Source organism: Microtus ochrogaster, linkage group LG4, assembly GCF_000317375.1.
Source record: "Microtus ochrogaster isolate Prairie Vole_2 linkage group LG4, MicOch1.0, whole genome shotgun sequence".
Lineage (NCBI taxonomy): Eukaryota > Metazoa > Chordata > Mammalia > Rodentia > Cricetidae > Microtus > Microtus ochrogaster.
The window spans coordinates 44,941,465-44,967,781 of record NC_022030.1 but is presented as its reverse complement, the minus strand read 5'-3'; the positions used below and the strand labels follow the sequence as shown (position 1 = coordinate 44,967,781).

The following is a 26,317-nucleotide window of genomic DNA, read 5'->3' as shown; positions in this document are numbered from 1 at the left end:
AGCATTTTTTTCTCTTTTTGTTTTCCTGATAAGGTTTCTAATACGTGCACACTGGATCACCTAATCCTCTCCCTTCTCCAAGGAAGAATTACACCACAGCAAACATGGGAGAGTTTGCAAAATTATTATTCCTCTTTCATGCAGTAGTTATAATTTTAAAAATTAACAAGTATTAATTTAGCATCACATTCTATGGGAGAGGAAGGAAATGTCTTTCTGTAGCTACCTTATAGAGGAGTTGAGGGGAAAGTAGGATTGACTGGTGTGTTTCCGCTCTGAGAGCCAGTACTTAAAATTTAAACACACCATCCTCCCCTAAAAAGTTATAAACTAACACATTTGTTTATTTATTATTCTGAAATCAATGCTTTTCTTTAAAAAAAAAAATACAAGTTTTGTACCTGGACCACCTTTCCTTCTAAGTTTGTCTACACAGTTTGGAACTCTGAACTATAGTGGGATCATTTCGTTTGGGCACGTGTGGTCATGACATGGGTCACCACCTAACGCGTCCTTCTCCTCCCCTTAGCTCTCACTAGATTTTCTCTGTTCTTCGTTGTCTATCTCTTTACTTTTTAAAGGATACCTGGTTGTGTTTAGATAATAACCCTTAGGTTCTTATTTATATTATTTGCCTTGTGATAAAAGTGTGAAATTGCTAGACAGGCTTAGGGAACTTAGAGGAGAACCAGGGGTCTCTCTCTTCCTTTGAGACAATATCTTACCCAAAGGTCCATGAGCACTAGGAACCATTACAGTGCGGCTGTGACTCTCTGCTCCTGGCTCTGCTCCCCTGTGTTCATTCAGTCTGTGTAACACAGTCCTGTTGACGGGAACTGTTGCCATTGGTAAGGTCATCGGCATTCACTGCCTTTCATTTGTGTGGAAACAAAAGCTGAGTGTCTGTGAACCAGTTCCCTTACAGACATAACCAACCCTAAATAATATTCCTTCCTATTTCAATTATCTGATTTCATGTAAGTAGTCTTGTAGAGAAAGTGTTGGGTGTTTACCTGTTCCAGGGCTGTTTTCCAACACTTGAAAGCTTTGCACAGAAGTGGTGGTGCACAGTGTTTCTACTGTGCACCAATAACTGTCTGCTGGTCCTACAGCAACCTCTACAGTTTTCAGAGATGCTAGCTTCTTCTCAGCACACAGATAAATGCTGTACTCTATGGCCAAAGAACCAAATGTCCATTTCCTATGACTGAAATCCAAACTTTGTAGTTATTCTGAATATACCTTTTAATAATTTCACAGGAAAATTGCACAGAATTTCAAAGCTACTTTTTTGAATGTCTTTTCAAAAAACTGGATAATGTGTTCTTCATTTAGATGATGTTAAGCATATTTTGCAGTTTGAAAAAAATTATGCATTAATGTTTAGTTTATAACTAAAATACAGATTTTCTGTAATATAATTAAATTTTTACTTCATACTGCTAAGAACTATAACTCAAATTGGGCTACTTATGAACTTAAAAATATTTAAAGGGATTATGCTTTAAAGCAGGGTATGTAGAGTTTGAAGATAAAAATTATTCCATATATTCTCCAGTGTATGTCCATCTCAGTTTCAAACTTTAAAAGCAAAGATATCCACATTTAGTTAACTTTCAGAGCATTTCCTGGAGAGATTATTTTGTATGATAGTGAAATCAGTGTGTGATTTCCTCTGTTAAAAAAAAAAATTTCCGTTTTCCCTCCACACAGTGAACATGGCCACAAGCAGGCTCATAGGGGCTGTGGCTGGCACCATTCTGGCCCTGGGGGTGATTTTTGGAGGCACAGGGTGGGGCATAGAGTAAGCATACCCTCGTGAGTTTCCGTGTGTCTTTCTTTGGTGCTTGGTGTATGAGGTGATGCTTGAGCCCTGGCCCTGCCATGTTTTGTCTTGTTGGTCATTTCCTGTGCTGGTGTATCTGTGGTGTGATGTGGATGTCTTTGTGTCTTGTGATTTTCTCATGCACTTTAGAACCTTCTCCTGTCTGGAACAATGTGGGGCATAAAACAATGCTGGGGTACTTATTCACAATTTTCACAATTAAGGCAAGAGCCTAAAACTTCCTTTGCTCTCCTACTTGTACAGATCTTATTTTTTTTCTATTAATTGGCAAAATGATTTTGTGTGAGAGTTTTATAGAAGCATTATAATAAATTTACCTTTACCACTCAAATTAATCTATATATATTTCTATATACAGTTAGAAATACCAACAGCTATCACACTTTTAAAGATGGTGATAACGACAGCCACTGGTTGCTTTTCTATTTGTTTAGAATGATAGAAAGGGCTTCAACTTAGTTTTTCAAAAGAAGACATTAAAGACACTGCTTTCTTATTCTTTTTTGTTGTTATATCGTTGGTTCATAGTTCAACTTTGAAGTTTTCATCAACACTGGAGCAAGGAACACGAAAAAGGAAAATATATTGATTTCAAACTGACACAACCTTAGGGAACAGCTGCAAATCATCTGCTTGGTTTGTCTTTCAAATACGCGGTGTCTACCCAGTGTGTCGTGTGTCACTTATCCATTAAATGCTCCTGAGGCCCTTGATCCACACCCTCCAGATGCCTGAGGTTGCTAGGTGCTGGCTAGCTTGTCAGGAAGCCTGTTTCTCTTCATTACCCAGAGAACATTTACACACACACGGCAGGAGTCACCCTTCAAACATTGTGTTTCTGTGTACTGGGGTTCTGCTAGCACTTTCTAGTGGCCAAAGAATGAATTATCAGAGTCTCAAAGAGACACCGGCTATCCTTGACTTAGCCCAAAGAGTGTACATGGCCACTGTCAGCACAGCCCTCAGTTGCACCACTTGGGGACACATCAGCTCTCCTTACATCAGGCAATTTGGGCACAATATAGCAGTAGGAGGGGAGCAGGTGTGTAGCAGTAGGAGAGGAGCAGGTGTGTAGGCTACACACAAAGCTGTTCTACTGTAGTTGGAGGCATGGCCAGCCTTGGGTCTTCCCAAAATGATATTGAGACAGAGTCTTGTCTCAACTGCTTTACTCATCTGGAACTTACTGTGTAGCCAAGGCTAGCCATGACTTTGCAGCAATCCTTCTGCCTCAGAATTCCTAAGTGCTGGGATTGCAGATATGATCCCTTATGCCCAGCTTAGCCCTATGCCCTTTAACTCATGTTCCATCAATATAGTCTGTGAAGCTAGTTAGATCAGGAGAGAGGTAGGAACACTGGAAAGGGGCTTGTATTTCCTTATCTGTGAGAAAATGAAGTATGTAGCAGTGCTAATATGTTTGACTACAAGAACTTGTTCCTGCAAGATGCACCTTGTGACTGTTGGCTAAATGTTCCTATCCCAAGGCCAAATTCTAGGCACGGAAATTTATGTGAAATTCTTCTAAGAAGAAAGGTAGTTTTCAAAAGATCCTCTCAGTTGATGCTTAGTGGCTACAGTTTCAGTGCCTTCCGATACAGCCAAAGCAGTAAATTCTGATCATGCTTCAAGCCTTAGAGATGGATAGGAACCCCGGCCCACACACACCAAAAAACAAACCTCTGTTGTAAACAGCCCTGTTGCCAGCATTTGTTCCCATCCATCCTTTCCAGTGTGGCTAATTTGTTGCTATTTATGCTTGTGACAGGTAAGTGTGTAAGTGTACACTGTTTTCCATAAAAATAAGTTATGTTGTTCTTGTTTCATGAACGTTTTCTCTAGTGGCTTACTGACTTTTCCCCCTTCAAGTTCCATTTATTTGTAATTGATAAGTAATAATTTTTTAAAGAAATAGAACCATATAGTACAACATAGTTTTAATACTTCCTGGATTAGTTGATAGTGCAATGTTCACTTAATCCATAAGGCTTCCAGGGGCAGATTAAACTTCTAAATTTCTACTCCTTAGTTTAGAGCTGTACACCAGGAATCACTTCTCGTGGATTCTGTATTGAATTTGATTTCAGCCTGTTTTCTGAGCCAACAAAATGCAAGCTGACTTAAGTGTAGGTGGATACATGGTACTATGACTACTTTTGAAAAAGCGATTTCTGCAGATTGCACCGTGGAGAAGTGGAAGGAAATGTGGGAAGTAGAGTGAAGTTTCATCAGAACTGTCATTCGTCAGCTTTCTGTGACGGGCCAGGTGTCCATAGTCTAGTCTTAGCTGCAAGGTATCCATCACAACCATTCAACGTTGCTGCTAAAAGCAGCCGTAGTCAGTATATAGGTTTAAAAAAAGCATGGCTTTGCTACAGCAAAATGTCTTTGCCCTAACAGATAGTGAGGACAAATTTGATCTGCGGGCTCCGGTCTGCTGACACAAGTCTTGAAGTCAGGATGTCCCACATCCCTGCCTCACGTGTTCCTTGGTGAGGAATCAGTGAGATATGTCAAATATGAGTGGAGTTGGTGCTCACTATTCAGTCTCTCAAAGGCATTTATCATTCTCATTGCTGTTATTCATTATCCTCAATCTGTTTCCAAAGGCCACTGAAATTCAGGTTCTATAGACCCTCTGTGATTTAAGAGCATGTCAAAACCCAGGAACCAAAGAAGACCTCATCTTGCAACTCTGTTGTACCACCCTCTACACACCCATTCCCACCTCTAGGTCGACCTGGTTTCTGGGCAGAGCCATCACAGTTGTGATGACGTCACAAACGGTGTCCACTACTGTGAGGAGAAAAGAAAGATTCTTCTGTCTGGCAATGAATCTCTGTAATAAACCTAAGGGTCTTAGGAAAACCAGCAAAATTGGCTAGTTTGTGACTTGCGGGCAGGTATATGTTGCTAGCACTTGAAGGTATTTGAATATTGGGAGCACTGCTGTGTGTTTGCATAGTAGGTACTGGAGGGTGTGAAATTTCATTCTTAGTTTAAACATGTAAACTATGTATAACTTTGTTTCGATCTTTAAGGGCTGAATGTAGGAGAAGAGTGGAGTTGCTGTAATTTCTAGCAACTATCAATGGTGGTCTCTTCACTATGTTGTTGTCTTTGACGTCTTCTCCACTTTTTAAATATGTTGCCACATTTCAGATTTCTCAGTGAGAAATGAAAATTTAAAAGATATTCTCAAATGGAATATAACGAAGTCTTTCCCCTCCTCTGTTTCCTAGAGATTACTTTTATAAATTTTAGGTCTCCTGTGCCTGCAAGCCTGTTTGGGGATTTAACACTGAAGAACCAGAAAGAAATATCTGAGGACAAAATTTCAAAGCCAAATTTTTATTGGTTGACCTTTTCTGACTAAATTCTCCCTGTCTCCTAGTATAGAACAAAAAAAAAAATCAAGAATGTGCTGTGTTGGTTGTCTTCTTGGTTGGAGAAGCATGGTCACAGGATCATTTATCTCCTGTATTTGACAATCAGCTGGAGCCCGTGCTAATGGAGCCGTGTTCTTTATTTGCACAAACCTGTTTGATTTATGAAATGGGGGAAGAGGAGGAAAAGACAACACTCATGCCCTGAAAGCAGATGGGGCTGCTCTGTTTCAGGTTTTCAGGAACATGAATTTAACATTAATGGCAAGGAAAGGGTAGATTCAAAGGCAACTAGTCCAACCAATCACTGATGGAGGCAGCGGCATGGGATTAAAGCTAACACAGGAAAGCAATGAACAAGCACATTTAGGGGCCTTGCACAGCAGGGTTTTAGTTCCTGAAGCTGCTCACCTGCCTTTCCCTTGTGGTAATAAAAGTAGTTGGCTCACATGACTTTCTTCCCATGATCCTTTGTCACAGGTCCTAGTGCCACCAATCTCATAATAGGCTCCATCGCTGGTGCCATCCTGGTAGCAGCTATTGTCCTTGGGGGCACAGGCTGGGGATTTAAGTAAGCAATGCCGCATGTCTTTTTCTCTGTGGCTCGGGCACCTCTCTTTTCTGCTTACACAACCTGGTTTTGAGTTCCTGCTACGAGACTTTGTTGTTAAGAGCACAACCACAAAAAGAATGTGCTTCTACCCAGCAGTGGGTTGGAAAGGAAGGACATGAGCGTCAAATGCCGTCCGCAAGCAGACAGGGAAGCATGGGCAATGGACGGTGGTCACTTGAATGTGAAGCCAGAGCACTTAAGTAGGAGACATTCTTGCTTGTGGGAGCAAGTCTCCGGGAGTGCTTTTGGGTACAGTTAGGTGACCAGGGAGACATATTGGACATAAATACACATAAATTCCTAATTGTTTCTGCTGGACACTGATTCTAGTCCACAGGGGTTAGCTACAACCTCGGCCATCACCTCATATGCAACTTTGTAATTTGAAGACCTTCATTATTTACTTACAAATACTTGAAAAATACTTTTATTATTTCTCTAACCAACAGAATTTGAAAGCAATGGCTTCGTGGCCTTTACTGTAACATTTACATGGCTGAGTGCCCTGCTATGCTTTCATAATAACTTTTAATTTGGATTGCATATTGATAAGCAAGATTATTAAAGTAGACCATACTGGATAATCACAGGCAAACCCTATTGTGTTTAATGTTTTTAAACCTATTTATGATTTATCTATTCTGGATATTTTGAATCTCAGATTTAATAGTCACTTCCATACGTTTTGATCTCTGGTGACTTGGTTTTTATTATTTGTAGGTAAGCCTTCCTCTACCATATAGCCTCTTTTATAAATTAAGTTTCATCCAGATTGTTTGGGATGAATTTAAGTGGGAAATAAAACCTGCAGTCAAACCAAAGCCCCTATTTTGCTTCCATCCAACCACTCAATAGAAGAAGCTTTGTTTGGAAGGAATGTGTAGTGGCCTTAATTAAAACAGTTAAAATATTATTATTAGAAGTTGATTATGAAAGAAAAGATACCAAGATATAATCAAAATAAATGAACCTTTTCTGCTAATTTGTTATGGTGTTAAGATTTAATGAATAAGTCCATAGCATTTAAGGAGCTTCTACTTGGAATGTTTATCGAATGGAGCTTGGTTTCTACACAGCTGTCTAGAAAGTTGCACTTAGTGAAACAGCACTTTTCTCATCAGCATTCTGGCAGAAACACGCAAACTGAACAGGCCCCTCATATTTGGATTTCTTCTCATTTTAGACCATTGTCCATCCTGGATCACATAAGGGGAATCTCAGAAGTGGTGTGTTTTTCTTTGGATTTTCCCCATTGCAGGGGAAAACTTTTCTTAGTGCCCCACTACTGTGAAAACGTCACTATATATTATGGAAATTGTGCATTCTATTTATAATGCTTCCTTTTAAAAAATTACATACGCCTCCAGAAAAGAAAGTCGGCTCATTCTGTGGTGTGCATCTCCTTGGCTTTAAGAAGCATTCATTTCAAAGGCCCAAGAAACTGTCTCCTGCGCTTCATGGCCACCCAATGCCATGCGATGCCAGATGCAGTTTCTGTTCTTGAGGAGAGCGCATTGTTCTGTAGCAGGACCTCAAACAGCAGCCTGGCTGGCTCTCAGCTTGAACCGCATGTCCTGGGGAGAAGCCTTTATCACTGTGTCGATTTGTGGGTTGGGCTCTGTGTCTAAGAGAGCTGTGCAGTCATTGGAAGAGCAGGGCACAGGGTGAGGGGTTGTCACTGTCAACCAAGCAAGGCTCAAACCCGGCTCGGCCAACTTTGTGTGGGGACTGTGGTACAGGAACACTTCCGGGGGAGCCCCGTTAAAGCCCCTTCTGATTTCTGCTGTCACTTCTGATAAAGTGTAGAAAGGCACAATCCTGCACAAAATGTGCTCTAAATACTTTGATGCCTTGGGGACAGCAGGCCAAGAATGTTTCTCAAAGCTTTAACTTCTCCTTTGTTTAACTTCTGGAACTGGAATTTGGAGACGCTCTTGTACTCCATGCTAAGAGTTGCCACGCTGTTTACTTTAGATCTTACCAAGGCCTGGTAGTTTGTATCGAGCTGGGAATTGTTATTCCTACCTCACAATGGAAGGCTGTCTGTGTTTAGCAATCATGCTCAAGTTTTCCCACTACTTGGACAGTTTTGAAGACGATTAGAGATAATTTGAAGTACTGAGTTGGAAGCCTTTCAGAGTGTCACTGAGTTCAGTGTAAATAAAAAGTTTCCTTTAGAAGCAGAAATTGGAAATGGCTGGTAAAGAAGATTGTTCTAGATAGCGCTGTTGGAAATCCTTCCTGAAATGGGGGCATTATTCCTGGGAGAGGAGAGAGCAAAGCTGCCGGAAACCTTTGAGGGTGGGTAAACAGGTGCGACTGATCGGAAGATAGCACTTTTCCCTGCTGTCACCTCCGCTTAGGTGTGATTTGCTGAGTAGGTTAGATGTGGAGGAGACTCACAACCACCCTTTACCTGCACAGGCATATGGAGACAGGCAAGAGGCACAACTTCTCTTCCCCTCGCCATTGTCTCACTGACTCTTTCCTCACAGCACACCTGTGAGTTAGATGTTGAACCACAGGACTTTGGGAGGATGTGGATATGGGGGGGTTGCACTTTATGTTCTTAACATTATGCAAATGTATCAGATGTATTGTGATCTGAAATTAACACAAATTTAGGTTGCTTCTTTTTAGATCATAGAGTCTGAAACCTTTGGTTAATGTCCACAGGCCTTCCACATGCAAAGTTGTAGAATTCCCCAAAAAAGAAAAGAGTACTCTTTGTTGGGGTTCTTGTTATGACATTCATGAATTCAGATATATTAGTAATGTCAAATGGGCGTGCGGTAATGTTGGGTAAATTCAGATTCCATTTTGAGGTCTGGAGGGTACTAAGGCATGACTGAATGGCTAAGTTTCCAGGTGTTGAGAATCTTGTGGTTACTTCTGAGGCATTTTGTGGAAAACAAATGTAGCTTTGACACACCAACCTGCCTGCTTCTTCCTGCATCTGCATTTCTTTTTCCTGGCTCCATCCTTTTCCTCTTCGTCTACAGAATGAGGTTGTGAGCTGTGGTGAGGAAGTCACTAACTCTGACCTGGTTGACTCTCGGGCCCCTGGTCCCTAATTCATACTGAATAATAATGATACCCAAACTACTAGAGTAACTGGCTTCTACTGGACATTTGAACAGATAAAATAGATGATAGATTGTTTTAGTATCATCTTCACCAAAGCTTAGGGAAAATGGAACTAGATTTTGCACATGCATTAAAAAATAAACTGTGCTGCTATTATTACATTGAAGAAAACTACTTATGCAACCCCCCTGTTTTCGTTAGGGTTACTACTGCTGCAATGAAACACCATGACCAGAAAATAACTTGGGGAGGAGAGGGTTTGTTAGTCTTCCACTTCTGTGTTATAGTCTATCACTGAAGGAAGCCAGAACAGGAATTAAAACAGGGAAGGAACCTGGAGGCAGGAGCTAATACCAAGGCCATGGAGGAGTCCTGCTTACTGGCTTGCTTCTCAGCCTGCCTTCTTACAGAACCCAGGTCCACCAGCCAGGGGCTGCCCCACCTACAATGGGCTGGCCCCTCCCCCATCGAGCATTAATTAAGATTGCCTACAGGTGTGCCTCAGTTGTAGCTCATCCCTCTCCGTGACTTGAGCTATGTCGAGTTGGCTGTTGTCGCCTAGTCAGCACAGCACCCAAAGTTTGAACCCAAGGATTTAGATGTGAGCCCATGCGCACAATATTTACCAATATTTCAAGTAATAGCTATGGGGAAAACAAAGTTCTTGGCAGGGCAACAGAAGGACATGAAGCTGACAGTGAGGTAATTTGCTGGCGTTGATGCCAGAGTGAGAGTGGGCCGTTCCGCCATGTTATAGTGTCTTCATATTGGAAAAGTATCGCTTGCCCTACTATCCCACCTGATCTCCATAGGTCCCAATGGCAAACAGGTTTCCGCCATTGCCACCAGAGACTGTGTGGGCAGTTCTATGCCCTCTTAGGGCAGTTCTTGCTGGGATGTTCCTTTATCGGCCTGTGATTATCTCAGGTGGCTCTCTCCTCTCTCTCTCTCTCTCTCTCTCTCTCTCTCTCTCTCTCTCTCTCTCTCTCTCTGAGAAAGCACTTGCATTAGCACTCTTTCTTAGCTCAAAACCATTTTTTTTTGTTAGCCTGGGCTCCATTGTATTCCATTTCTTATCCAAATAAAAGATTGTCATTATTGGTCCTCTTCTAAAATGACAGTTGAAAGGCTATAGCCAGAAAAATAACTGAATCTCGATGGCGAAGGGAATTATTTTAATTTTCTTGAAGTTAGGAAGTGGAATAAATTTTATCCAGTTTCCCTATGAGCAGAATAACTAAATTGTTGCTTTCGCTTCTAAATTCCATGTCATATTCGAGTGCAGAGCCATATTTCTTTGTTGTCCAAGCCCTTGGATTAGACCCTTTATTTTTCATCCGTCACCATGATGCCAGGCCAACCAGGAACATGCATGACTTTCCTGACTCAGACTCCCAAGGAAATGAGCTCAATGCAAGGTGGCCTAGAGGTTAAGTGTGTGTTAGTGGGTCTTTGTTGATGGGCATGATAAAGAATGTGACAATAAGTGGCTAGAGATGGGTTGGCAGTGAAGAACACTCGGTGTTCTTGCAGAGAACTGGGGTTTGGTTCCCACACGGTAGCTTGCAACTGTCTAAAACTCCAGTTCTGGCAGAGCTGGTGCTCGCTTCCTCAATCCCAGGGCATTGGGTATGAATGAACGCACTTACATGCGTTCAGGCACAACGTTCCCACATCATTCTGTTAAAGGTTGTAGTAGTAGATAACTCTCCATTCTTGTCAGAAGACCCATCTTTTGTTACCTAGAGGTTTTAATGTCATGTGGATGTATATAATTACATGCATTTAGGCAAAAACTTAGATTTCCCACAAGTATAAAAAAAAATGGTAAAAATATTGTCATGGTAATCCTAAGGAATCGTGTTGATATTTTACGATGGCCCAGAAATACCTTTCTGCTTGTAATAGCAAAATTACCTTCGAAATTCAGTGAGCAGAGGGCACTCAGACAAAACAATTTGGAAAGGGAGCCAGCAAGGACCCATGTATTATAGTATTCACTTTCACACTAAAGCTCAACAGAAAGAGCTTTCTGAACATGTAGAAAATCCAGGACAGGCAGTGTTCAATGTATAGTGGCCCCTAGTGGATGTATGGCTTAACTGTGAAGGAACCTCACAGAGGGCTTGCAGGGTTCTTTCTCTCCTCCTCTCTGGTTTCCCTCTCCCCTGGGCTGCAGCTTGCTTTCTCCACTGTTGGGAATTCTCCAGTCTGCTGTTAGTACTGCTCAGTGGAAACATAGGGCTCTATAGGGTAATGACTCCTTAGTCTGGCCCAAGATCCTGGTAACCCTGTAGACTGTTGTTCTATGGGAAGAGTGCAATCTAAGCTTCAAAAACTGACATTTAAGAGGAACACACACTTTTGGACACTAGAGTTTCCTGGGTGATAGGCTGAACGAGAATTTTAGATCTTTCCTTAAAAACAGGCTGCCTAGTTGTTCTGACCTTGAACGGTAGCTACATTTGAATGAAAGAATTCCGAGTTGGGTAGTGAGGTCACGTCCTGTTCAGTGCTAGCTGGGTTTGTTCTGTCCTCTGGGTTGACATTTGATGGTTCTTCTGAGTTCCATCAACGGACAGCTGACTTGGGTAGGGTCTCTGGTCCTCGGGGGGAATTTCTCAAGGTCAGGCAGTTGGTGTTTCTCTTCCCTGAGTCTTTAGTAGGAATTACCTCTCTTATACATCTTCTCAGAGAGCTCGAGCCTCGAGCCTCGATGGCAGATGCAGGTCCCGAGCTCCACAGAGTTCCTTTGGTGGCAGACACACTTTAGAGATGCCCCGTGCATTCTTACCTATGCTTCCAGTGTAGTCGGCAATGCCTGTGCTCAATCAAGATTGTTTCACAGAGGACTGGGTGGTAAGAAAAGTCAGCAACCCTAATGCAAACAGTGTTTACAGCAGTGAATTAAGTCCTTAAGCCAGAGTACAACATGCTCAAGCTTTCATGAAAAACTTTTCAATGGCAGTTTCAGAAAAAAGAAAAGGGATATTTTTGTTGCAGACGGCAATGTTTGATATTTCGGAAGAGAAGCAGCCAGGTGGGTCTTCTGGGAAAGACAGGAACTTCGCGGGCACTTTTCTGCCTGCTTCAAGCTTTGGTTGTGTTTTGTTTGGAAGGACGTGGGTGAGGAGGAGTCTGCTGCAATGTTTTGGTGCTTAGGGCCTGTGAAGGCATCCAGCTGGCCCCGAGTATGTGGGCATGGGAATGAGGGAGCAGAGGGCTCCTCAGTCTCCAGTTTTGCATGATGCCTTGGTGGCGGCAGTGTTGCACCCGCCAGTCTGCAGACTAATGCATGAGCCCCTTGCTTGATGCCCCACATGAAGCCAGACCATGGGGAGGTTATAGTCAACTCATGTTGTTGCCTTGTTGTGTCTTGCTGGTTCCCTCTCTCTCTCTCTCTCTCTCTCTCTCTCTCTCTCTCTCTCTCTCTTTCTGCACAGGAGTCACTTTCTAGGAGACTGGACACTGTGAGCAAGGCATTTGAACTTGCTCCTCTCGGCAGAGCTTAACTGCTGCATTTGCTTGGCTAACCCAGCCTGTGTTCATTCTCCTGAGTGTACCACCTCCCTGTGCACTCTCTCTGCCATTAAAAGTGCTTGTTCCATAGTGGAGTACCACCTCACACACCCAAGGCAGAAATAACCAGGCACAGCAAGGCTTTTGTTTTTGTTTTTGCCGCCTATGTAAGAGCCTTCCATTGCTACAGAACTCCAGGACCTTCTGGGTTGTTCTTAGTTCCCTCGGGAGGAAGCCCCGAAGGGGCTGTCCTGTAGTGCTTTTCCTCTGATCAATTAGCAATGGCATTTACTTCTGGAATCAGTCCAATTTGTGATTGAAAATGAATAATCTGAAGTTTCTCTTGATCCTCCCCGAAGTTTGTCATCTCGTGGGGAAGCAGGAAACCATTCCAGCACATTTGGTCTTCCATGTTCTGGGTTACTTTGGAGACTGCCTCCTTGTGAGCTGGTTACTCTGCGCTGGAACTAGCATCATTGTTGTTACCATCCGTTATCCCTCAACCTCATCTGATTAATATTGTGGCCTTTCTTTCCCTTTTCCCAAATCTTCTTTTAATGTACTCTGGAAGAAACGTCAAGAAGAGGAGGTTCGATCCTACTCAGCAAGGCCCCATCTGAGTCAGCCACACTGGAGGAAGGCCACCTTGTACTGTTGGGTTCTGGGTGTGATGGGTTTTCAGCCGTGCTGCCGGAACTCTGAAGTCTGGAAACAAGACCATTGGGTGGTAATAACTACAGAACTTAAATGTGGAAATGGGGATGGGGTACAAGACAACTGTCCCTTTTGGAAATAACTTCAAGTAAACCCTCCTGTCACCTGTCAATAAAGGGGAGGGGGCTAAAGACTATGTCATTAAAAAAAACTGTTTAGAATCCTCTATTTTTTTCTTTCTAACTAAAGGAGAAAGGAAGAACAGCAAAGTGCAATAAAGAACACAAAGCAAATGATTTCCCCTTTAGCCTGCTGACACTTAATATCTTCTAAGTGATTTGGCATGATTTTCCCCTTTACTATCCAAGACAAACTCCAGTGGCATGAAGATCCAATTTTGGAAAGGATAAAAAAACTGCATGGCATATATAACACCAAGCTAGCAAGCCGATCTTCAGCAAAACCTACAGTGAAGTCCTAAGGGGAAGATGACAGATGAACACACAAGAGTTGCCTAGGCCTGGATAACACCTCCTCCCCCTATCCCCCTTCCATATCCTCTCCACCCGCCCCTGCCCCATCCCTTCCCCTCACCTCCATGTTCCTCCTACTCCAGACCAACCCACGGCAGCACTGAGCCAGACTGCACTCTTGCTGAATTCCCTTTCCCCATCATTTTCTCCCCTAGACCAAGCATCCGCTGGAAATAGGATCTGGAATTTGAACAATGCTGTTGTATAGTTCTTTTGTAAATGTAACAATGGAAATAGGAGATTTTGACATGCCATTTTCTCTTGTCTATATTGGAATATTCCTTGCGAAGATTCTCCCTACATGAGTTGTTGCTTGCTCCGCGTCCTCTTTTTCTTTCTTTTCTCTCATTTTCTTTCCTTCATTTTCTCTGTCCTCTCTTATAACATGTCCAATGATTGTTGGGCTTGCTTAACAAAACAGATGTAGCCCCAGATACAGGGAGTTTGGGCACAAAACAAAGCAATTATGCTTGAAACCAAAATTAAGAAAAAAAAGCAGAGGACACAAAACAACCCATATCAAGAACACAAAAATTATGCAAATGTGAGTATATATGTTCTGATTAGTCTAAAATTTTTGATGTCATCATAAGCACATGTATATAATGTAAGAAAACAGAGACCCTTCTCAAATGAATCACAAAAGTGCCAAGCTCATGATTTTTGTTTTTGGTTTAGCCAGTTCTCTTTCCCTGTCTTAAATGTGAAAGGAGGAGAAACTTAAAGCCTTAAATAAAAATTAATAATTTTTAAATGTTGAAAGCTTGAAGAAAAGTTAAGCTTTCCATTTTGTTCCTATATATTTTTGTCAAATTTCATTTATGCTTCATCTTCCCGCCTCAGATCGCCAGTGCGATGGGGCAGAGTAGCGGGTAGCCTTCTGGTCATTCAGCCTGTCCATTCAGCTTCGTGATTTCAGGAGCTCGGTTGGCCTTCAGTGTTTATCTGGCCTGTGGACTCTGGGGGACTGTAATGGGGTTCCAGCACATATGAACCCACAATCTTTTTTTCCCTCCAGTAGATGGGGAGAGAGAATCTTGGCATTCCTGAGACTCTGGATTTGCCTCACCTTTCCTTCACCCCTTCCTTCTTTAACGTATAGCCAGGATAGCTTCCATTGAAGTGTTAGGGCAACAAGTTACTGAAGAAAATTCTCTGCCATCTTTGTTTTAGAGCTTCAGACTTGTACAGGATGGCCTCAGTGAACCCCATCTAAAATTTAAACCCCCAAGATCTGCACTTAGCTCTAAACCCCTTTCCAACAAAACTCATGCAGCGAGTTTTACATTTTTCTTGACTAGAAGGGAGGATTTCCTGAAAACGGGCTGCTTAGAGCTGGAGTTTCCCCTCTTCCCTCATAGATATCTTTAGTTATTGAAGTTTCACACTCGGAGCGCAGACATCTTGATTGCTGTATACTACCCCAGACCATAACCTAACATCTGAACCCTCGGGTGGCTTTCTGGGAATCAGGTGCTATGCAGGTATGCAGTCTCTTGCTTGAACTTGCTGTTTGCTCATATAGCAACAACAGGGCTATCTATAAGGTTTATTGGCCTTATTCCTGGTTTTATAAGACACAAGTTGTACCCCTTTATGGAAAGGCAGTGGCCCAGCTTGGAGGAAGGTTGGAGAAAATTCAGATAACTTGGCGTTGCTCCCTGTTGTTGCATTGTCAAGGGGTCCACTTACACCAAGCAGCTGACACCCACACTACTCATTTCACGATTTCCGAGGCACCGTGTGACTTTATTGGACACGAAATCATGCCAGTTAGAAAACAGATCTCTATTGCTAACTTCTGAGCATTTCACAAACAACATTGTAAATGTGCGATGTTACTGTGTTTTAAATCAGACCACAGTGGTCCCCAAATATTATGTACATATGACAAATGTCAGTGTAACTTTTGGTCACACTGACAGTTTCCTAGGTAGGCAAACCTCTGCTCCAATGTTAAATATTTGTGTGTGTGTAAAATGCACAAGTGTTAAGCTATGTGTGCACGGACACGAAGGGGAGTGCAGTCATACTGTACGCAGTGGGTTAGCGTCATGTTCAGTGGTGTTAGGTTATGAAGTTTCAAACCCTTCGCTACCTTTTCTCTCGCCCATGCCATTTATTCGTGGTGTGAATACTCCTTCTTATCCATTCGAATTCAGACCACAAGCTGGCCACTGTGTAATGTTACCCAACAAGACTGTTCAGTGAAGACCGAGTTCCCATTTTACTTGCTATTCTTTTGCTGCAGTAATGAATGACACCTGGATGAGGAGGTGTACGCTAGCGTCATTGCTCACTTGGGGTAGTGCATGAGCCCACTGAATTAGAGCTACTCCTCCCGGCTAAGTGAGCAGTACACATAGGTGCATGTTTGAAACACGAATCCCATAGAGCTGTGGCATTTTGCCAAGTGATGTGCTGTCTTTTGTTTTCACTATGCAAAGATGGGAAATGCACAGCTTTTCAGAGATGATGTTTGAAAAACTTTACAACAATACTTGAATTCTTTCTTTAATCATCCCATCCCATTTTAAGGTCATTAATGCTTCCATTGTTAACTTTATTTTTTCCCCTTCAACTTTAATAGTTTGTAATCTTTAAATGCACAACCTGGACTTTTGTTTGATAAATTCTAATCTTGTTAGCTGCCTGTGAACGGAGATTCCGTCATCCTTATATGCATCTTTTAGTTGAGTGTACATTAAAACTTTTATTAATGTATAATGTTGTAGCTTTGTGCCTTGTTTGGTTTTTCTTAACTCTTGTCTCTGTGTTTTCTTGCATAATTGGCTAAGTGGCTACCTGCCTGATATCATCTGGGATTTAGCAATCTCAATCAAAGGCTCAATGAAAATCAATGCAGTCAATGGAGCAAAATAAAATCCCTGGTTAATGGATTAGAACTTTTGGGGGGTCACTAGAAGTTTTTTGCCTCATATGATCAGAAAGCAAAAAGAAAATAGTGAGACTCATACCACTGTTGATTTTATTTTGTGTTTTTAGTGTCTTGTCATCTGAGTTTAAAGAGTTGATGGCTAGCAGTAACATCCACAATTTGTTGTTTTTTTTCAAATGTTGAAATGTCAGATGATGCTACATAAGACATTGTTGCTTCTTTTTCTTAGAAAAAAGGATTTATAAGCCGAGTTATTTTTCCTTCACTCCTGAATACCCAAAGTTGAAGGCAAGTGACACTATCAGGTCCATCACATAACACACACGCCATTTTCTTTCCAGTCACAGTCACATGGAAAACCAAAGTCTCATTGATACATGTGATCCCACAAGAATACAACCTTGAGAAACAAAGGAGTGGTGTTTTATTTTTCTTTTCTGCTGTTCTTGAGATGGAGTCTCTCCATGTGGTCCAAGCTGGACCTGGACTTCTGATCTTGCTGCCTCAGCCACCCAAGCACAGACAGCCTGAGGCAAGCATCACCCCAGCTTATTCTCTTCCCACTCGGAACTAGCCGCAGGCCCAGCTGGTCCTTCCTGAGAAGGATGAAAAAGCAAAACAGACGAAATCCAAACACTAAAGCCTTTTTATAAATGACAGCTTTCTTTTCCAGGAGAAAAATCTTATTTAAAAAATGTGGGTTTATACACATAAAAATGTGAATCTGCACACAAACTGCAATGGTTTCACTCCCATATGAAACCAACCCTGATATCATTCTTTCCTTTTGCTTTTATCATACTGGGAACTTGTTTTCGTCCAGGAAATCTGTCAAAGGGTAAATCAGGATTTAGATGTTTCTTTCACCTCAAATAATAATGATATTTGGAATTTACTATTAGTCTTTACTGTGCTTATAATAGTGTTAAAACTGGCAGCCTTAAAAAAAAAACAAAACCTGAAGTCACCCACATTTGGTATTTGATTTGTTGTTTGGAGCTTTAAAAGGAAGAGTCCATGATGCATAACCTAAGCACCTGTTCAAATTAACCATCTTCCTTCCACTTGCAAACGGTGTCTTTCTACTGAAGCCAAGTGCAGCAGAATAGCCAGGCCGGTCGGTGTCCTCCTGAAGTCAGCAGGACAGCTGCACCCTTGGGCTTCTCGGTGCAGTCTCCATTCCAAACCACGGAGGTATCTGTAGAAAACATCCGCACTCCACTAGGGAAGTGGCTGGATGAAAGAACCAGGATGCCCACTGAGAAGACAACATAGAAACTCTTGCTATATCCTGAGTTCAGAATTCTGAGCTGAATATAAAAGCACCTACGGTCATGAAAATATTCATCCTATGTGCTAAGGTTTCTCACCCAGTCCAGCACAAATACTCCACCTCAAGCGGGAGGCCCGCCCCGGACCCGAGGCCAGCTGCCCGGGAAATGCCTCACTCTGCCATCTTCACTCCTTCCAACATCCACAATTTGATTTGGTACCAAATTAACAATGAAGGTGCGTATGTGTACACACACACGGGGGGGGGGGGGAGCAGGAGAGGCAGGAGAGAGAGGAGGAGGTGGGAGGAGATGAAAGGAGGACGAAGGAGGAAAAGGTTATGTACATTACATTATCAGACATACTTAAAGTAAGTTACCTTGACAGCTCATATAAAATTAGCAACCAACTTCCATCCTTCCTGGTGAACATCTTCAATAGCTCTTCCCTGTGTCCAGCTGTGCCTTGTTTATCAGTGTGATATAGCACAGGCACACAAAGCTGCTGGTTTCCCTCCTTTCATCACGAAAGTCTAGAAGCCCTCTTTATTTCTGAAGGATACTTTATAGACTCAGTAATGAGCCTGCATGCTGCTGACCTCATGACCTCATCCATTTGCTTTCTGAGTCTAACTGACTCTCCTCTTTCCCTTAGTCATCTTAAAGTTTCCCCATCTACCGAGTCGGAATGATTGTATCAAGATTTTGTGTCCATTGTCTCTTATTCTTTGGTTTCTGTGTAACTTCATGTAATGAAGGAAATGCAGAAACAGTTAAACAGCACAAATGACATACTTAAGAAAGTAAGCATGGTGCCATTTATAGTAGACTTTAAAGGAATGATCTGAATCTGTGATACACTGTCCTTTAGGGTATCCTGTTTTGGGGGCTGACATTGAAATGAGTTTGTTGTATTAGGGGCAGCGGGGCTGCGTCCCCAGCACCCCAGCCGCACCTCGGCCACCTGGCTAGCTTATGTCCCGAAATAATTACACGGACACTGTATTCTTTTAATCACTTCTTGGCCCATTTCTATGTAGCCTCTTCTAGGCTAACTCTCGCACCTGGACTAGCCTATCTCTAATAATCTGCTGTAGCCCACAAGGTGGCTTACCAGGGAGATTCTAGCCTACGTCCATTCTGGGTCGGAGCTTCATCGCGTGTGCCTCAGAGAGCAGAGCTCTCGCCTCTGCCCGCAAGAGTGGAGCATCATGTCTCTTTGAGGCCTCTGCTCCCGAGAGGAGAGCTGTCGAGTCTGAGCTCACTTCCTCTTCCTCCCAGCGTTCTGTTCTGTTTACTCCTCTCACCTATGTTTTAACCTATCAGGGCAAGCAGCTTCTTTATTTAATTAACCAATGACCTTCCTCCATCATGAGTTGTTCATTCTCCCTTGATAGCAGCACTGAAAAAAAGTAACCCAGAAATGGAACTCAGAAAACTTCCTAAACAAGAGCTCAATTAAGTAGATGATCTATTTGCTCAAGATAGAATTTCTGAATAACTCAAAATTTAAGGTAGGTATCTTGAGATTAACATGAAAGGCCAGAGATTTCTTATCCGTTCATCCACCCAAAGTCTGTGCTTTGTGAGAAGAATTTAGAAGATGAAAAAACACGAGAAAACTCTCACCTTCCAGTTGCTCAGTTAATCACCGAGAGAAAAACATTAAGTAGAAATTAATTATTAGAGAGTATATACAAGAGGGAAAAGAAGAGACAAGTATAGGGGCTTCCTGACAAAAGTGAATTTTGATATATTTGAAAAGATATTTAGACCTCATCACTAATAAAATGAAAATCATACTCAAGTCACAGAAGCAATGTACACACAGACCTCGTAGAAGGAGCGGACCTTTAAGGTAAGTAGACCCAAGTGTCTGGTGTGTCCAGTTTGAATTTCCTATTCTGCCGTCATCTGCCTTCTCACCTTTGACAAACACTGGTTGAATATGAGTCTAGTCCTCTTCCATATCCTAAACACAGTGATGCCATCTCAATGTTGTGAGCAAAGTGCACCCTTTAAAAATGACATCATTCACTCTCGATACACACCAGAGGTTCTGGGGAGGAGGGAGGCTTTTCCTACACTTGGGATTAGGATGATTTCAAAAAGGAGGAGGTATTCAAGCAAAAGATTGTGCCAAAGGATCTAATGCCAAGTTATATTCAGCAATAGCTAACTTATTTTGGTGGCAAAGTTTGCTCATAAATGCTTGGAGGTAGAATATCTAGTAAGGTTCAGATCTAATTGTCAAATCCAGATTTGGGGGTATCTTGCTTGTGTCAAGGTTGATATGTCTGTTAGAACTTTAGATTTTGGGATATTTTCTCACTACGGTGTTCATTATGAATCTGTCTTCTATGCTTGGGATGATCAGTAATGACAAAGAATTTCTGCACCTGAACTGTGAACCTTGTAGTAGTTTTTTCTGAGCATTAAGATACTGGCTAAGCTCGATCAGGAATGAGAGAATGGAGAAAAATCATAAACAGTAAAAGCATCATTTAGTGAGTCTTTGTATGAATGAAACATCAGCATTATTTCCTAAGGGCAACCGTATTTCCCAGCCAATCAAAATTAGGGTTTGCCTCTCTGTTTTACCTTGGAGGGAAGATTGCTCTTCTTCAACCTTATAAGAAATGCATTAGCAGGTCTGGCTCCTTGCCTATAACAAGTCTGTAGCCACACAAAGGAAATGCCATGGCCCTTGTTATACGGAATAGCTGTCCTCCCGGGATCTGGGGATATTCCTTTGCCAGCTGACTGCATGCGCACATATATGCCCTGGTGTTGCTGTTATGATGGTCATGACACCAGAGTCCACTCATAGAGGAATATCTTAAGTGTAATCACTAAAAGCCCAATTGGCTTGTCAATGAAGTCTTTCAAAAATGGCAAAACAAAACAAAAATTTCTGCATCTTAAATGATCACAAGTGCATCAAGAGTCCTTCAGGGCTCTCTGGAGCTTTAAATAGCCGCTAGCCTGTAGGGGGTAAATGAGCCTGAAGCAGAGCTGCCCCTTCAGTTCCTGGTTTTTGGATCAAGACAGAAAAAAAAGTGACAAGGATTATAGGTTACAGCAGAGAGGCCTCTGCTTCCCTAAGGGCCATAGTCTTCTAACTCACTGTAACTCACAAAGAGGCGGTGAATAGTGTGGCCATCGCACTATTCCTTCATGCACTTTTCCTGTGTAGGCAAAATGGTTACAATGCAAGGATCACAAAGCAAAATTTCTGCAGGAGAGTTGGTTACCAAGCTGAACAGAAGGAGAGCCCAAAGGGCTGAGGATGGTCAAACTGAGCTGAGTAGCACACATCTTGTCCTGAAGGAAGCAGTTTCTGCTCAGATCCAGCCAATTGTCACTGGATGGAAAGTGGGCCTGCCAGTGCTCATTCCATTTATATTCCTAGAACAGTCAGAAACTGCTTTTTACATAATCCATTTCTCTAGTACCAAAGCTCATTCATGTCATAAAAAAGTCTATATGGATCAAGACAGTAGAAATGGAAACAATCTTCTCATAGCCTGATGGTCCTTCCAAAGCAAGTAAGCTTAAACTAACAGAACATATTAAATATGTTAGTTTCCCTATGAGAATGCAAATATGGCCTTGCTTCCAGTCTGGGTGACAGGCTACCCGGTGAGCCCAGAGTCACAGCTACTATCAGAGAGTGCTGTGGTTGATTACAAATGTCTGTAGTGCAGCATCCTCCAGTATCCAACTGGATCCACCTTTATAAGGCCTTTCTTTCTATTGTTGATTTTCAAGGCCTGTTTATCTATAGAGTTAGTCCCAGCATCCTCATGTTTTCTGTGTCAGTGAAATTAGGATTCTTAGCCTAAGAGATGCAAAATCTCCAAACACAGCAGGAAAGGACAGCTGTTAGTTGTGTAAAGAAATTATTTCCTTGCTAATTATAAAAACCTACATGTAGAGATTTTTAGATTTAAGAAACAAATAAAATCTTAAAGAAGAAGGTGAAGATCACTGTATTCTAATCAACCTGTAATCTCTTTAGTGTTTCCCTCGGATCTTTTATTTTCTTGTCATTGTCCCCTCTCCCCCAATCCCAGGAGCATTGTACAAAGATGCCTTGGGAGGGGTTGACATTCTATCTGTATGCACGTGTGTGTGTGTGTGTGTGTGTGTGTGTGTGTGTGTGTGTGTGTGTGTGTGTGGTCGCTTCTATGTGCATGGTCCACATGGCAGTAGATCCAGAAAAGGATAGATCAGTATCTTGGGGGCAGACAGCCTTCCTGTACCTCCAACGATCCGACACATCATCAAAGGGTCACACACCCTGAGTCACTTCATCAAACATCATGACTCACTCTTGATCCTTCCAGAACTTCTTATATACACAGAGAATGCAGGGGCTTAAGTCAGTGGCAGGTCTAGGATGAGAGCCCAGGGATTTCATGCCTCAGAGTCCATACAGAGATTGCTCTGTGCCATAAATAAAGCTCAAAGTCACAGATTTTAAGCATCTTCCTTGAAATAAATGTTCTAGCAAGCACCGGGGTCAGAATCATGATATAGGGATCTCCATTCTAAGTCCCTTCCTGTGCACAGGAGACTACAGACCATAGCACATTTGACCCAAAGAAGTGGACATGCAGGGTGGCAGGAGCCCTCTGAGATAGAAGACCCCAGTTAGAATCACTTGCAGCTTTCCTGGGTGCAGCTGATGCCATTACCACCCATGAGGACAAAGGGAAAGCATCCACATGGAGAGGATCTGCTTTTAAAATACTTCACTCTCCAGAGAGAACTTCCAACCCTTTCAGAAGACTGAACCCAGTGGGTGTGGAGCCACAGCAGCTAGCAAGCCTTTTCTGAGGGAAGGTTGTAGGCACATTCCTGGAGGACTCACTTGAAAAGAATGGATGTTTTCAGAAAGGAGGTGAGAAGAAATGGTACTTTTTGATTGTGTGATGAGTTAAACAGTTTCCTGTTGCAAAACTTATGAAGGAAAATTATAAGAACACAATTATCATTAGGAACGTCACTGAGCTAACCTATAATGCAAATATAGGTTATTCTTTTACTCAGTAGAAGAATTCCAGTTAGACATGCTGGGTCAGAACTAGGCTCAGACTCAGACTCACTCCTGCAGGATATGATAGTTTGGTAGAAAAGTTAAGAAGTGTGGAAAGAATTTCATTCATAATGAAAATATTCTGCTCAGTGAGGAAAATACATATAAGTAGCTGTGCTACTCAGCAGAGAAGCATGCAGCTTGCTGCTGGAGGAAACCTGGGGGCTCATTAGCACACTGTCATGAGAAGAGCACATTTCAACTGCATCTGAATGACTGGTGGAACCGTGGACATGTAGGATTGGGGATAGACACTCAGGGTGCTGCGTCTCCATCTGGATGCTCAGACATGCCTAGGTCCAGCTGAAGCAACCGTTACCAAGGTACCAGGGACTAAGCACGGTAGATGTTCCCTCTCTTGTTTAGTAGTCTAGAAGTGGGGCCTTTGGTTCATCCATTTTCTTGCTGTTCAGTCATGAACACCAGCTACCCTCTCAATGAACTAGCTAGATGTCCAAGGTCCTACCGCTCATGGTCTTCCAGGATGCAAGAGAGAAAGACACAGATGGGAAAGACAGGCCTCTAGCATACCAACGTGACAGTGACACACGTCACTTTTAATTCCTCACCAAGAAAGCCTGAAAATGCAATATGGAGCTAATCCTATAAAAGGTTAGAAAGGATCACCAAGAGAGAGGCATCAATGTGCCTTAGCCCATTTTCTAAGGCTGTAACAAAATATACACAACTAAATTATAATAAAGAGGTGTTTATTTTTTGTGTGGTTTTGGAGGCTGGGAAGTCAAAGATCAGATGACCACATCTGCTCATGCTACTGCCACACATAGCAGAAAGGGGGGGAAGGAGGTGTGTGTGGCATGTAAGACATGAGGGTGGGACGTGCTTTATCACAATCCACCCTGGTGCCAACTAATCCAGACCTGGTCACCCTCCAGAAAAATCCATGCCTGAGCATACACTCTCCATGCCCAAAGAAACCCTCACTAGTCCCCGCCTCCCAGCAAGAACACTCTGGAAACCAAAATTCCCAATACATGGACTTTTCTCAAACTGTGGCACAGCCTGCTTCAAAACTTAAAAAATACTGCCCCCACAAAACTGTAGAAGTGTGACCAATAAACTGGCATCATGAAATATTTTGCTTCCGATTTGCTTCTGGGGCTTGTTTGTTTATTCATCTTCTGGGAATGTCCTGGGAAGATAGAAATCAGTTGCAGGGCCATGTTGATAGCTGTCTCTGCTAAAGGAAACTGCCCTCCTCAAAGTAACTGTATCTGATGATGTATCAAAGTGGGACCAATCAGATTGTTCTCTCTCCCATAGCTCAGGAAAGCTCTGAAAAGCCATCCCAGTTTCAAAAAGTTATTTTGAGGGGAAGCTCATCCTCCTCCCTGTATAATCAATCCTATTTTCTCCCCTCCCTTTCTACTGCTATGGAAAATTCATGTCTAAAACGCTTCTGATCTGTAAGCCACTCCCAGAGACTGTTTCTGAAAGGTCTCATCTGGGATAATCACTGAACCAACTCCTTGGAAAGGGAGCAAACAAGAGTGAAACTAGCTCGGGGGCAGGTGAGAGATGTCCTGAGCTGTCACAAGTAGAATTGATTCTTACAGAAACTGTGAGCAGATCTCTATGGATTAGAGTAATGGGCGCTGTTGAAAATAACCTCCCCGATGGACTGTGGAGGAAGATGCAGATCATGGACAAACCGGTTAGGCTCTCGGGACCAACAGTAGAGATCTAAGATGAGGAGTCACTGACCTGGACAACTGACATGGAGTTCTGCTGTTGCAAAATGGAGAGACAGGGAAGGATCTCTCAGAATCAGCAAGTTGAGCCTCTGATTGTGTGAAGCAAGTGGGGAAAAGAGTGAAAGATGAAGGTTGCGTTTGATACCTAGGGGTTTAGGATGACAGAGACAGACTGAGAGAGAACTTGGCCCAGAAAACAAAGATCTGTTACACTTGGGGACTGTTGAGGTGGAGGGGATCCAGGTGAAGGAATCTAGGTAAAGACATCTACAGGCTGCTGCAATGGAGTTATGTATTCTCCAGTGAGATTCAGTTGGAAGTACTTGCATGAAAACTATGTATAGACATTAGCATTTGAGTCAATTCAAGATACAACTTAAGCCATAAAAGCATGAGGCAGTTTCTAAGGAGGGATATCATCAAAATGGAAATGGAGAGAGGAGTCTAAAGTATCTGGGTTAAAATAAGGAACAATATACAGCAAGAAGTCATTAATTCGAGGAGGTGCTTTCTGTGTGCTGAAAGAGTTGGATGCTATTGTTCACGAGAACCAAATTTATTCAGAGAGAATGAATTAGATCTCCCTTCTGAATATGCTACAGAATGAAAAGTGGGTTTTTACAGAGGACAACACAAAACCGTTACCAAGGAAAATGGAATATATGAAAAAGAAAAAATTAGAATGAAAGAACTTTTGATAATATCTCAGCATAGCAAGACAAATTTTTCTAAAAGAAGCATTTATTTCTACTACTATGCCTATAATTGAATTTTCTTGGGCCCAAAGCTGAAATGACAGCATTTTGACATTCTAAAATGCAATGCACTGACACTACAGTGCTTATTAGAAACCAATTTTGATCTATCAGCAGTCTGGTTGTTTATCAATAAAATTACAATGGCCCTTAGCAGAAAAATATTATTCTGGGTCACTATGACATGAAGGGAGAAAAGGGCAAAAGATGCAACACAAAGACAGTTGTTATCAAGCTCAAGTCTTCAAATTACATCCTTGGAACCATTCACAGAAGAGGTGAGATGCTTAAGATACCTCTTTGGGCACTTAGTATTTTGAGAGATGTGAATTGAAAATAAGAAATAAAAGGAAAATGTAGAAAGTGGTTCACACAAGGTCATAGCTCTACTGAATGGCATTGAGTTCTCAGAAAGTTCCATAGTCTTTCTCTTCAGTGCTTTGTGGCAAGCCATAAAATAAGCCATATTCAATTTGCCTTGGTTAGAGATGAAGAAATTATTTTTTTGTTCATTGAAGTTGGAAAATAAGAGCAAGCCTTGTACATATGAGACCATACACTCAGATGAAAGGAAGGACATATAATCAATTCAGCTCATTTGGGCTTTGTTCTCTAGGTCTCTACTGAGTGGACTGCACCCATATAGAGTAAAAACCCTCCATCTTTTTACAGATGAATGAACTGTGGACAAATGCCCCTGGAAGTACTTAGGCTTCCTTTGTCTATACAATTTCATTCCCCAGAAAACCAAACAACTGGTGCATCAATCAATTGCACATAATTTTTATTAGTGGAGTATCGCAAATATTTGCAGTGTGGGTTATCTTTCTGGCTGATTTGCCCTGCAATAAATTATGTTCTTTTCCAATGCTGGGTAAAGAAAATAGGCTTTGTCCTTGCCAGGCAGGTACTCTACCTTTGTACTACATGTCCAGTCC

At 42.2% G+C, this 26,317-nt stretch overlaps 1 protein-coding gene across 3 annotated transcripts in view; it reads left to right on the top strand.

The window, feature by feature from the left end:
- Positions 1–16,362, top strand: part of Adam23 (ADAM metallopeptidase domain 23) — a 162,045-nt gene extending 145,683 nt beyond the window's left edge. The window contains exons 25-26 of one of the 3 annotated variants that reach the window (XM_005361484.2): positions 5,713–5,803; positions 13,023–16,362. In XM_005361484.2, the coding sequence (XP_005361541.1) occupies positions 5,713–5,803; positions 13,023–13,071 (140 nt within the window). In that variant the 3' untranslated portion in view covers positions 13,072–16,362. Of the gene's footprint in view, positions 1–1,713; positions 1,805–5,712; positions 5,804–13,022 lie in introns of all 3 variants that reach the window. The other 2 variants (XM_026786219.1, XM_013351657.2) reach the window with 2 other exon arrangements.
- Positions 16,363–26,317: the final 9,955 nt, after the last annotated feature.